Source organism: Pseudophryne corroboree, chromosome 8 (genome assembly GCF_028390025.1).
Source record: "Pseudophryne corroboree isolate aPseCor3 chromosome 8, aPseCor3.hap2, whole genome shotgun sequence".
Taxonomy (NCBI): domain Eukaryota; kingdom Metazoa; phylum Chordata; class Amphibia; order Anura; family Myobatrachidae; genus Pseudophryne; species Pseudophryne corroboree.
The window spans coordinates 99,543,605-99,556,351 of record NC_086451.1 but is presented as its reverse complement, the minus strand read 5'-3'; the positions used below and the strand labels follow the sequence as shown (position 1 = coordinate 99,556,351).

At 44.8% G+C, this 12,747-nt stretch overlaps 1 protein-coding gene across 11 annotated transcripts in view; it reads left to right on the top strand.

Annotated features, from left to right (window-relative positions):
* The window catches only part of GAPVD1 (GTPase activating protein and VPS9 domains 1), a 279,694-nt gene that overhangs the window by 95,619 nt on the left and 171,328 nt on the right, over positions 1-12,747 (top strand). For all 11 annotated transcript variants that reach the window (XM_063936821.1, XM_063936820.1, XM_063936826.1 and 8 more), the window contains exons 3-5: positions 691-1,534; positions 3,489-3,575; positions 4,915-5,049. In XM_063936821.1, the coding sequence (XP_063792891.1) occupies positions 691-1,534; positions 3,489-3,575; positions 4,915-5,049 (1,066 nt within the window). The remainder of the gene's footprint in view (positions 1-690; positions 1,535-3,488; positions 3,576-4,914; positions 5,050-12,747) is intronic.

The following is a 12,747-nucleotide window of genomic DNA, read 5'->3' as shown; positions in this document are numbered from 1 at the left end:
TCATCTTTGAATGGAATTTCTATTATAAATCTAGAGTTTCCTTCGTCAGTTTTTTTTTAATTTTTTTATTTTAGGGTTAATAGGGTTTTTTTTGACTGGCAGATCAGTTGCACAGTTTGGTAACTGGTAATAGACGCGATGTGAAAAATTCCATTTGGGCGTCCGAAATGGACTCTCTTCTGCTCGCCTCCTCAGGAAGCTGTGCGCAGAAATATTGCCGTCAGCAGCATGCGCGCCCAAACAGAATAACAATGAAATTGCTTTGTTGTACGCCTATTACACAAAGCCACCAGTAAAACGATTGCATGGGCGATAGCGTTCTTGTTTGGTGCTTCCTCTTGTCTTCATCTTCTCCTTTGGTAATGCTGAGCTAGCAAATCCTTTTTTCCTGGTCTTTATGCCTATATATGAAGGACATTTTATGTGACATTGCCAAAACAAATACATATACAGTATATACTGTATTAATTCAGTAGTAGTACTTCTGAACTATTGAGGGAAATCCTGGACATAACTTAATTTCAGTCTGTCTGGCATTTGGGTAATCTGTGACTTGGGTGACTACGGGTACCTTGTAATGATCACTATGTTAATTATTTCCACACATGTCAGTGCTTGATTACATGTACTTGCTCTTAGAAAGTGTAATCTACTGTGTAAAGTTACAAACATTTTTATTTTTGTTCCTAGCGTTGAAGCGTCTCCAGCAGAATGTTGCCAACACGCTAAGATATTGGAGGACACCCAATTTGTGGATGGTTACAAACAGCTAGGATTTCAGGAGACTTCATATGGGGAGTTTCTTAATCGCCTTCGGGAAAACCCGCGGCTCATTGCATCTTGCCTTGTGGCTGGTGAGAAGCTTAACCAAGAAAATGCTCAAAGTGTCATCCACACTGTCTTCACCTCTCTTTATGGAAACTGTATCATGCAAGAGGATGAAAGCTATTTGCTCCAGGTTTTACGCTACCTGATAGAGTTTGAGTTGAAGGAAAATGAGAATCCTCGGAGGCTTCTTAGGAGAGGAACTTGTGCCTTCAGCATCATCTTCAAACTCTTCTCGGAGGGACTCTTCTCAGCCAAGCTCTTCCTTACTGCAACCCTACATGAGCCCATCATGCAGCTACTGGTTGAAGACGAGGATCATCTGGAGACAGATCCAAGCAAACTTATTGAGCGCTTCTCTCCAGCTCAGCAAGAAAAGCTATTTGGGGAGAAGGGCAGTGACCGCTTCAGGCATAAAGTGCAGGAGATGGTAGAGTCAAACGAAGCAAAGCTGGTGGCACTTGTTAACAAATTTATTGGTTATTTAAAGCAAAACACTTACTGCTTTCCACACAGCCTGCGATGGATTGTATCCCAAATGTACAAAACTCTGTCTTGTGTGGAGGGTCTGGATGTTGGTGAAGTGAGGTCTATGTGCACGGACCTCCTACTGACCTGCTTCATCTGCCCAGCAATCGTGAATCCAGAACAGTATGGGATTATCTCAGATGCTCCCATCAATGAAGTAGCCCGGTTCAACTTGATGCAGGTAAGGGGCAGGTTCTTGTAATCGACAAATAAAACTATTGGTGTTATATTGCACTTGCGGGGAGGGAGGGTGAGTGTCACATTGTTCCATTAATAACGCATGCTTTACTTTAGAAGCCTGTATAAGCTAGATTGATGCAATGGAGAAAATGTTCCAGTGTGTGTCATGTGATGCTTGGTGAAGACAGCGCATGTTAAGTGTCTGCATGCCATCTCGGCTACAGGGCCTGATTCAGCGGTGAATGCAGTGTTGATGTCGCATGCAAATGAATGATATAAGTCTGCGTGAGCCTAATTCGCACAGCACATGTTCACGGAGATGCAGCACAGAATGAGACTCTTAGTGGGCATTACTGGGAGATATCGGAGGGGTGGTGAAGCCGACGCTGGCATGGTGCTGAAAGTGGCTGTAATCAGATGCGCACACTTTACTGGCGTGCTGTCGGGGAGGATAGGGAAAGCCTTGTACATTAGTGGGACATTTGCAAAGCACTCAAGTGACTTGGTCATCGCTCAATCGAATTAAAGGACATTCTTATTACCGAGGTTAAAAGTACATATTCTGAGGTGCAAAGATTCTCATCTATGGGCCTAATTCTGAGTTGATTGCAGCAGCAAATTTGTTAGCAGTTGGGCAAAACCATGTGCACTGCAGGGGGGAGGGGGCAGGTATAACATGAGAGTTTGATTTGGGTGGGGTGTATTCAAACTGAAATCTAAATTGCAGTGTAAAAATAAAGCAGCCAGTATTTACCCTGCACAGAAACGAAATAACCCACCCAAATCTAAGTCTCTCTGCAATTGTTTTATCTGCCCCCCCCCTGCAGTGCACATGGTTTTGCCCAATTGCTAACAAATTTGCTGCTGCGATCAACTCAGAATTACCCCCTATGTACACACTACAGAGTAAACCTAATATATTGTTTGGTAGAGTACATTTCTCAGGTCTAATGACAAGAATGCGGCCAAATAGGTTTACCAGCCTTTGTGACAAGAAAGCATGAGTTATTCCTTCGCTGAGTGTTCTTGTCATGCCTCCGACCTCACTGCCATAAAAGACAACGGTTTATTATGTACTTTTTAATTTTTAAGTGAAATCCAATATTGGCTTTGACATTTTATTATATATAAAATTAAGTATACAGAATTTTTCTTGTGTTTTTTGAGCAGGAATACTGCGCCGTACAAAGTTGTGTCATTTACTTATGTAACGTGACGAAGGGCCGATGCACCCTGTAATGTCGTTTATGTTGGGGTAGTATGTCTGCAAAGAGGGGGAAATCTCCCATCATTGTTAAGCAATTTCAGTGCATGGACAAATAAAAAAATAAATATATATTAAAAATAAAAACAAACTAAAGTTTGATATTAAGAACCTTTTCAAGAAGATGGAAAATTATATTGCAGGTTTATTTTCAAAGTAATCAAATGCATTTTGAATGCTTCCGTTTTGCGCAGTATTCTGCTTTTGAAGGGTCTGTAAGACCATTGGGGCAGATTTATTAAGCTCGGTGAAGTGATAAAGTGGAAGGTGATAAAGGACCAGCCAATCAGTACCTAACTATCATGTTTCAAACCCAGCCTGTGACATGACAGGATCTGATTGGCTGGTCCTATATCACTTCACCGAGCTTAATAAATCTGCCCCACTATTACACACCTCTCCCCCATGTAACTTTTTTGTCAGGAGTCCTCCTTTTAACCGCAACACAGTCATAGCTGCAGGGCGAACAGCTTGGGGGAAAGAGCAGTCGTTTCCATCTACCACTACTGTCCATGCAGGATCTGGATACACTGTTTACATACAGTTGTTTTAAGAGTTTGGTTTGTGTCAAAGAAAGCATTATTTGACAGATCCTGGATACAATCACTTTTGGCAGGCGACAGTGTAGTCAATGAATACAGCTAAAATGACTCTAACAAACCAACCATTCATGTCCTTTTACTTGCACTAGGTTGGCCGCCTCTTGCAGCAGTTGGCGCTGACGGGATTTGAGGAAGCAGATTCACGCAGCAGGAACAATCTCAGTAAATTTGATAAAGTAAGTGGTGTAGATTACGCACAGTAGCAGCTGACTATCTGGCAGCGGGGTGGACACCTTCCTTCTGTAATATGTAGCACTGTCATTTTATATGAATAAAGTTATTTCTTTTTTTTTTTTGCTTACAATGCAATAATATTTGATGACAACTTACATAGTACTACTTCATTAAACAGTCCTTGTCTATCTCTGACTGCCAGTGAATCCGGATTAAGAAGTTTTTCAGTAAATAGTTTGTATGTAATATATGTCTGATACATTTCCTAGAATTTTTGCTCATGTGTGCGCTTATGAACCTTGTATAATGGCAGATAGGATGACTCTTCCTGTTATTCAGGAAGCCTGGCCTCTTTATTGCAAGCTATGCCATTTTGTATGGATCGACTCCCAGTACTCATTAATATCACGGCTTTCCATCTCTTTTAAGCTCTCCGTTTGAATTACCTATAACCCATGAAATGTTATGTGGTTTCATTAAATAGTGATATCTCTCTCTCTCTCTCTCTCTCTATTTATATATATATATATATATATATATATATATATATATAATCTCTCTCTATCTATATATCTCTATCTCTCTCTATCTATATATCTGTATCTCTATCTACATATCTCTATCTCTATATAGATAGTTTTTTTTTTTTTCTCATTCAACCTCTCAATTCGGTTTAACAATGAATATAGTCATAAAGGCGCAAACAATATTATCCAGGTTTATTTCATTTGATGTATTTTGAGCTCTATAACTTTGAACACTTTTTTGACGTGAGTGTACATTAAGTTTATGTACCCCATAATGTCTAGAACACAAGAGATGATAAACTACACTTTAGTGAAGTGTTCCGTTGTTAATTATTTCCAGGCTTTCATAACACACTGTTCTAGAACTGTTGCAAATAATAGTAAGTCAGGAAAGCACAGAACCAGTAAACTGCCTCAAAAAGGGAAATAATTAGACAACTATGTAGTGTACATAACTATTTTTAGTCTCATCTCTTAAGAATAGATAAAGTGCAAGGGCATATTCATGTGGAGAAACCCCCCCAAACAGAGTTTTTCAGGGTGATTACTGGTTGTATAGATTTACACACATTCCCTGTACAAATTATACCCTTCAGATGTTAGCACAATGATCTGTGGGTGGGTATGTCTATAAGAAGCACATTTAGTTAGTGTAGATACAGCCTTCTCCCTAAAATGTAACTATTAAGTATATACAATGTTATCTATTTAAAAAGAAGAAAAATAGTTCTAGTCTGTCTAAATTTTATTTTTGGAAAAATGACACCAGTGCTGGTATGTTCACGTAGATTTCCCTTGGTTTCTTTCTCCATAGGGCTGTGTCGCTGCCTTTCTGGATGTTGTTATTGGAGGCCGAGCAGTTGAAACCCCACCGTTATCCTCTGTAAATTTACTTGAAGGGCTAAGTCGCACTGTTGTATATATGACTTACAGCCAGCTGGTCAATTTGGTAAGTGTCCTATTGGTAATATACCGTTATATACAATGCAATATTTTTTTTATCAAGAATATTTACCATGTACGCGTTTCTGTCGTTAGATGCGTGGCAGCGTGTAGTAAAGTGAACACATTCATCAAGACAGCCTTTTGAAGGGAGTGGGTAGTCATATAGTGATATATTCATGCATTATAACATAGGAGCTTGACGACCAAACAAGCTTAACATGCGTGCCAAGTGACAGGAACGGTTTCCAGGTGGCTGAATTGGATGAGGTTGGCACCTTGGCCAGCAGCAGGATCACTTCTGACATGATTGGCCCTGTGAGGGAAAATAAAAAGGCAGACCAGCATTGGTCTTCTGAACACCGCCTTTTCCAGCATGCACCCTTACTGTAATTTGTGGTTCTTCTGGGGAGGAGCCTCTCAGATACCGAAGAAGAGGGAAAGGAGTGAGTCTCCGTTCAAAATGAGACTTAGAGGAAAGCAGACGTACCAATGTGACAGGAAAGGCAGTTTTATTGGGTAGTAAGGGAAAGAAAGTCTGCAGAAAATTGGCCTTGTGAGGCGCAGAGCCGCTTCCCCGCTGCAGGACCACCGTCCTGAGGGGCTGTTTGTTCAGTGGGGCACTGCGCCTTAGCAGTCGCAGCATGCCGCACACCCTTAAGGCTGCCTGAAGGTGATCGGTGGTGAGTACAAACCGGGGATCTCGCTAGGGGGTCCCCCCGGTTCATGGTGCTCCAAAAGCGCGGGTGAGGCATACGGGTCCCTCCTGGGGGGGATTCGCTGTAGCCCCTGCGTGACACTGGCTGACATTAGCTGTACTTAACATTTATGTGACACTACAGCGCATTTAGGAGACATAGCCAGTATAAATATGTAACAGTCGCTCTGGCGCCATTACGAGGGGCGGAGCTATATCAGAGCGGGCTAAGCGGCATTTTGGCGCCTTCCTCTGCATAAGCAGCAGCAGCCTCACACAGCCCCTCCTGTCTGTCACATGCTGTATCACTGGTCCAGGATGTTTGAGTATGGGGAGAGCCTCTATTTGTACACAATATTCCTCTAGGGGAATCCTAGTTAGAAACAGTTTAACTGATATATCTATATTAAAACGCTTAGAGCCTCACTGGGGCTCTGCAGCGTTGGTGTGCTGGCGTCCTCTCTTATCCTTTGTCTCCCCTCACATGCATTATGGCAGGCTTGTTTGTAACTCGGTCTGTGTTGTATGTGTTAATCCTCCATAATGGTGAAACAAAAATTGTGCAGTGTATGTAATGCCAGATTCTCCCCTCTCTCATCATGTGAGCAGTGTAGTCAGTCATCACAAAATTATGACAATGTGGGGGAGAGTCACGAGCCCTCCTGGCTGGGGGCTATCAAAAATATGATGTCTGATATGTCATCTCAATTAACTGCTAATGCCAATAACACATAACAAGCAGTTGCAAGTCTAGCTGCCAGGGATCATGCTCCCCATCCCACCCTGTCTTACTACAGGTGCACATAAACGAGCTTTATCTGCACTCCTATCAGTTACTGATGATGATATACAGGATGATGTGGACCCCATAAGTAGGGACTCCACCCCTGCACTGGGTATTGAACCCCTCCTTTTGGCTTTAAGGCATGTGCTAAAGCTACCCCTGGAGGATGCTACAAATCAGCAGTCATTTTTCCTCCCACAAGACATACTGACAGTCACTTTTACTGATTTCAAGGAATTGGATGATTTGTTTAAATTAGCCTGGAAAACTTCAGATAAAAAATATCAGGTGTCCAAAACGGTTTTTGCATACCTTTCCCTTTGCCCTTGAAGGCAGAAAGATCTGGGAAGAATTTCCAGCTGTAGATGTCTCTGTCTCTCGCCTTTCCAAAAAGGCGGTACTCCCTGCCCAAAGGACCCGGAGGATAGGAAAATTGAGGCTACACTAAAATCTATCTACACTGCTGCAGGTGTATCTAAAAGACCAGTCACGTTGCAGGTTGCTGGATGACACATGCAATTCATTCCTGGGCTACTCAAATTCCGGAGGGTCTCTCGAGGGGATGTGACCCTGTTTACTATAGTTACTTTCCTAAAACACATTCAGGACACGGCTCGAGTCCTCTGTGACTCCATAAAAGAGATTGGCAATATTAATGCTAGGACCACTGCTATGGCTGTATCTGCATGCAGAGCCATATGGTTTCGTCAGTGGATTGCAGACGCTGACTCCAAACGAAATGTGGAATCTCTTCCCTTTACAGGTGAATGGCTCTTCGGAGATGAATTGGACGCATGGATATCCAAGGTTACTGCTGGAATAAAATCCACGTTTCTTCCCTCTGAGGCTCCGTCTGCTAGGCGTACCTACCCGGGACCGTCTACCCAGTCCTTTCGGTCCGCCAGATTTCGATCTAGGGCCAGGGGTGCCTCCAATGCAGCTAGAGGCACCAGAGGTAATCTTAAGAAACCAACTGTTGCCGGCTCTCAGGAACAGAACACCAGTTCATCTTCCACAAAAGCTGCAGTATGATGGTGCCCACCCACCCCGAGAGGATCTCGTGGTGGGAGCTTGGTTACGTTGCTTCAGCCATATCTTGGAAGGTTCCTGCCAGGATGCCTGGGTGAGGGACCTAATCTCTCAGGGTTACAAGCTGGAGTTAGACGGTGCTCCTCCCCAACGATTTTTCAAATCAAACTTACCAACTTTGGAAAATATGCGTGTTATGCTGCTACTGGCCATCACAAAGTTGATCCAGTCCCAGGTCATTATTCCAGTGCCCCTGCATCAACAAGGACAAGGTTAATACTCCATCCAATTCGTAGTACCAAAACCAGATGGGTCTGTGAGACTCATTTTGAATCTGAAGTCTTTGAATCCTTACCTGAAGGTTTCCAAATTCAAGATGGAATCTTTAAGAGTGGTAATCGCAGGCCTGGGACAACAGGATTTCCTGGTTTCCCTGGATAGCAAGGATGCATACCTCCATATCCCAATTTGACCTCCTCAGGCCTGTCTGAGGTTTGCCCTGCTGAACGATCACTACCAGTTCCAGGCGTTACCCTTCGGCCTGTCTACAGCTCCGAGGGTGTTCACAAAGGTGATGGCGGGAATGATGTTTCAACTCAGAGTCCAGGACGATCTCCTGATAAAAGCGAATTCCAGGGAGCTTCTCCTGCTCCATATAGATCACACAATACAACTTCTGTCTCACCGCGGGTGGATCCTTAGGGGTATATGCAATTGCGGTCGAATTCCCGAAAATGTCGAAAAACCGGACATTTTTGCCCAAAAAAAAAAATCGACAATGCAATTCAGTACTTTTCGGCAAAAAAACGGCCATTCCAAATTCGACTTTTTGAAATTCGACATTTGTCAAATTCGACATTTCTGCAATGGTACAAATGCGGCATTTCGACAAAAGTATATTCAATTGAAGATTGTAAATTCGACAACAGTGCTTTTAGACAGTAAATTCGTCATTTTCAATCCGCCACACTTTGCTGGCGGAATCTCTAATAAAATTTTTAAAAAACATGTTTCTTTGTGTGTTTTTTTATTGGTAATAGCATATCTATTTATATTAGAAGGGATTAGGTACTTGGTTTGTCTATTTAGGAGGCACAAGTATTATTTATATAATTAAAAAAAAAAATATATATATATATATATATATATATATAACAAAGAAATAGGTTTCCCCAGGGAGCTGGTGATATTCTTTGGTATGTCAAAAATATTTTCACTTGTACAATAAAAATAGTCATAAGAAATAGACTTATTTATTTTTATAAAACACAGTAAAAATGAGCTGTATCACAGTATGTCCAAAATGACAGTCAATGTTTCATACAGATATTGATGTTGGTAACAATTCATTTCAGTCACATATCAACATGATGATTAATCCTCCTTGAAGAAATGACAAAATCGCTGTCTTAACCCAACTCGTTTCGTCCTACAGACTTCATCAGGGGTATTTTATTTATAATCAAAAAATCACAGTATGAACAAGCAACTTAGCGTGTCTTCAAAAGGCAAAAACAATTAAAAAGTGATATCGAACTCGATTTCACCACATGGGATATCAATTCAACCGATTATTAGATGTGACTCATTTTATGCTTATCCACTGAACCCCACTTGGTTTGGAGGTTTCTAAGAGCAATAGTATTGGAACCAATTATATTGAAAACAGCTCGTAGAGCAGCTTTCCACTAAATCACATCAAACTGTGGACAGAAAACCGTAATCGTACCTCTCCACATTCAGCAATGCTATATATATATTTTTTAATGGAATGGGGTAAAAATAAAAAATAAAATGCGTGGGGTCCCCCCTCCTAAGCATAACCAGCCTCGGGCTCTTTGAGCCGGTCCTGGTTGCCAAAATATGGGTGGGAAAATTACAGGGGATCCCCCGTATTTTAACAACCAGCACCGGGCTCTGCGCCTGGTCCTGGTGCAAAAAATACGGGGGACAAATAGAGTAGGGGTCCCCCGTATTTTTTGTACCAGCACCGGGGCTCCACTAGCTGGACAGATAATGCCACAGCCGGGGGTCACTTTTATACAGCGCCTTGTGGCCGTGGCATTAAATACCCAACTAGTCACCCCTGACCGGGGTACCCTGGAGGAGTGGGGACCCCTTCAATCAAGGGGTCCCCCCCCCCCCAGCCACCCAAGGGCCAGGGGCGAAGCCTGAGGCTGTCCCCCCCCATCCAAGGGCTGCGGATGGGGGGCTGATAGCCATGTGTAAAAATTTAAGAATATTGTTTTTTTTTTTTTTTTTTTTTTGCAGAAGAACTACAAGTCCCAGCAAGCCTCCCCCGCAAGCCGGTACTTGGAGAACCACAAGTACCAGAATGCGGGGGGGAAACGGGCCCGCTGGTACCTGTCGTTCTACTGCAAAAAAAATACCCAAATAAAAACAGGACACAGACACCGTGAAAGTATAACTTTACATACATGCCGACACATACTTACCTATGTTGACACGCCGACTCTGGCCACGTCTCCAATGTCGACGTCCGGGGTACTTGTAATCCACGTACTTGGCAAAACAAAAAAACGCATTTACCCGAACCAGACGGACTGAAAGGGATCCCATGTTTACACATGGGACCCCTTTCCCCGAATGCAGAGACCCCCCGTGACTCCTGTCACAGAAGGTCCCTTCAGCCAATCAGGAAGCGCCACTTCGTGGCACTCTCCTGATTGGCTTTGCGCGTCTGAGCTGGCAGACAGCGCATCGCACAGCACCTCCATTAGTTTCAATGGTGGGAACTTTGCGGTCAGCGGTGGGGTTACCCGCGGTCAGCCGCTGACCGCGGGTGACCTCACCGCTGACCGCAAAGTTCCCACCATTGAAGATAATGGAGGGGGTTGTGCGATGCGCGTCTGACAGCTCCGACGCGCATACAGCCAATCAGGAGAGTGCCACGAAGTGGCGCTTCCTGATTGGCTGAAGGGACCTTCTGTGACAGGAGTCACGGGGGGTCTCTGCATTCGGGGAAAGGGGTCCCATGTGTAAACATGGGACCCCTTTCAGTCCGTCTGGGCTGCGGATGGGGGGGGACAGCCTCGGGCTTCACCCCTGGCCCTTGGGTGCCTTGGGGGGGGACCCCTTGATTGAAGGGGTCCCCACTCCTCCAGGGTACTCCGGCCAGGGGTGACTAGTTGGGTATTTAATGCCACGGCCGCAGGGCGCTGTATAAAAGTGTCCCCCGACTGTGGCATTATCTGTCCAGCTAGTGGAGCCCGGTGCTGGTACAAAAAATACGGGGGACCCCTACTCTTTTTTTGTCCCCCGTATTTTTTGGACCAGGTGCAGAGCCCGATGCTGGTTGTTAAAATACGGGGGATCCCCTGTCATTTTTCCCCCCGTATTTTGGCAACCAGGACCGGCTCAAAGAGCCCGAGGCTGGTTATGCTTAGGAGGGGGGACCCCACGCAAATTTTTTCGGGTTTTTTTTATACATTTTTAAAAATCTAATCAAAATCCGTCAAATCGGCCGTTTTTCGACAGCGGGACTGTCGAATTAGTTTTTTATTGAATATGTCGAATTCCGGCACCCACCTGCCGGAATTCGACGGTCGAATTGTGTCGAATTTAAAAACGGGCGAAAAAGTGCCACAATTCGCCCAGAATTGCATATACCCCTTAATTTCCGGAAGTCCCACTTGGAACCGTCTGAGCGGCTCCTGTTTCTGGCTATGCCAATGGATACTGTAGCACAATGAGTGTTCTTCCCATAGGACAAAGCGAGAATGCTCCAGGAAATGGTTTGCATGGTTCTCCGACCTGCTCTAGTATCCATTCATCTTTGCATAAAATTGTTGGGAAAGATGGTGAGCTTGTACGAGGCGATACAGTATGGAAGGTTCCATGTCAGACCCTTCCAATTGGACATCCTGAACAAATGGTCTGGTTCCCACCTCCAGATGCACCGGATAATTCAGCTGTCACCCCAGGCCAGGTTTTCTCTCCTGTGGTGGCTACAGTCTTCCAATCTACTGGAAGGTCGACGATTCAGGATTGGGTCCTCCTCACGATGGATGCGAGTCTAAGAGGATGGGGAGCTGTCACCCAGGGGGCGCAGTTCCAGTGCAGGTGGTCTGCGCAAGAGGCCCTACTTCCAATCAACATTCTGGAACTTCGGGCTATCTTCAATGCTCTGATTCAGGCCTCCCCTCTGCTCTGGAATCTGGCAATCCAGGTTCAGTCGGACAGCGTCACAGCTGTGGCGTACATCCCTCGACATGGAGGGACAAAAAGCAAGGCCTGCATGTGAGAAGTGTCAAGGATACTCCTCTGGGCTGAAAGGAATGTAAGAGCACTGCCCGCAATCTTCATTCCGGGAGTGGACAACTGGGAAGCGGTCTTCCTCAGTGGTTACGATCTACACCCGGGGGAGTGGGGACTACACCCTCAGGTGTTTCAACAGATCGACAGGTGGGGATGCCCACAGATCAACATGTTGGCGTCTCGCCTCAACAAGAAGCTTTGCTGCTATTGCGAACCAGAGACCCTCAGGCGAGCGCAGTGGATGCGCTGACATCACCTGGGCCTTACCAGCTGGTCTACCTATTTCCTCCGATTCCGTTGATCCTGAAGGTGCTCAAGAGGATCAGGCATCAAGGAGTGCAAGCAATCTTGATTGCCCCGGATTGGCCCCGAAGAGTGTGGTACGCGGCTCTTCTGGACATGTCCATAAGAAGACCCTTGGCCTCTGCCACTAAGAATGGATCTTCTTCAGCAAGGGCCGTTCGTCTACCCGAACTTTCGGCAGCTTTGTTTGACGGCATGGAAGTTGAGTTGAACATCCTAGCTCACAAAGGGCTTTCCAAAAACGGCACCTTGGGATTTGGATGTGGTGTTACGTTTTCTGCAGTCCTCCTGGTTTGAAGACAAGTACCTCACGTGGAAGACTGTGATGTTACTGGCCCTGACGTGTCTCGGAATTGGGGGCCTTATCGTGTAAAAGCCCTTACTTGGTCTTTTACAAGGACAGAGCGAAGCTCAGGACTAGACAGCAGTTCCTGCCGAAGGTGGTCTCCGCGTTTCACTTGAATCAACCTACTTTGATTCTGTCCAGTTCTGGCACTTCTGCCCCTCCGGAGGCACTGGATGGGGTGCGAACCTTCAAGGTCTATGTCAAGAGGACGGCTCGTGTCAAAAAGACGGATTCCTTGTTCGTGCTGTTTGATGCGCAGAAAAAGGGT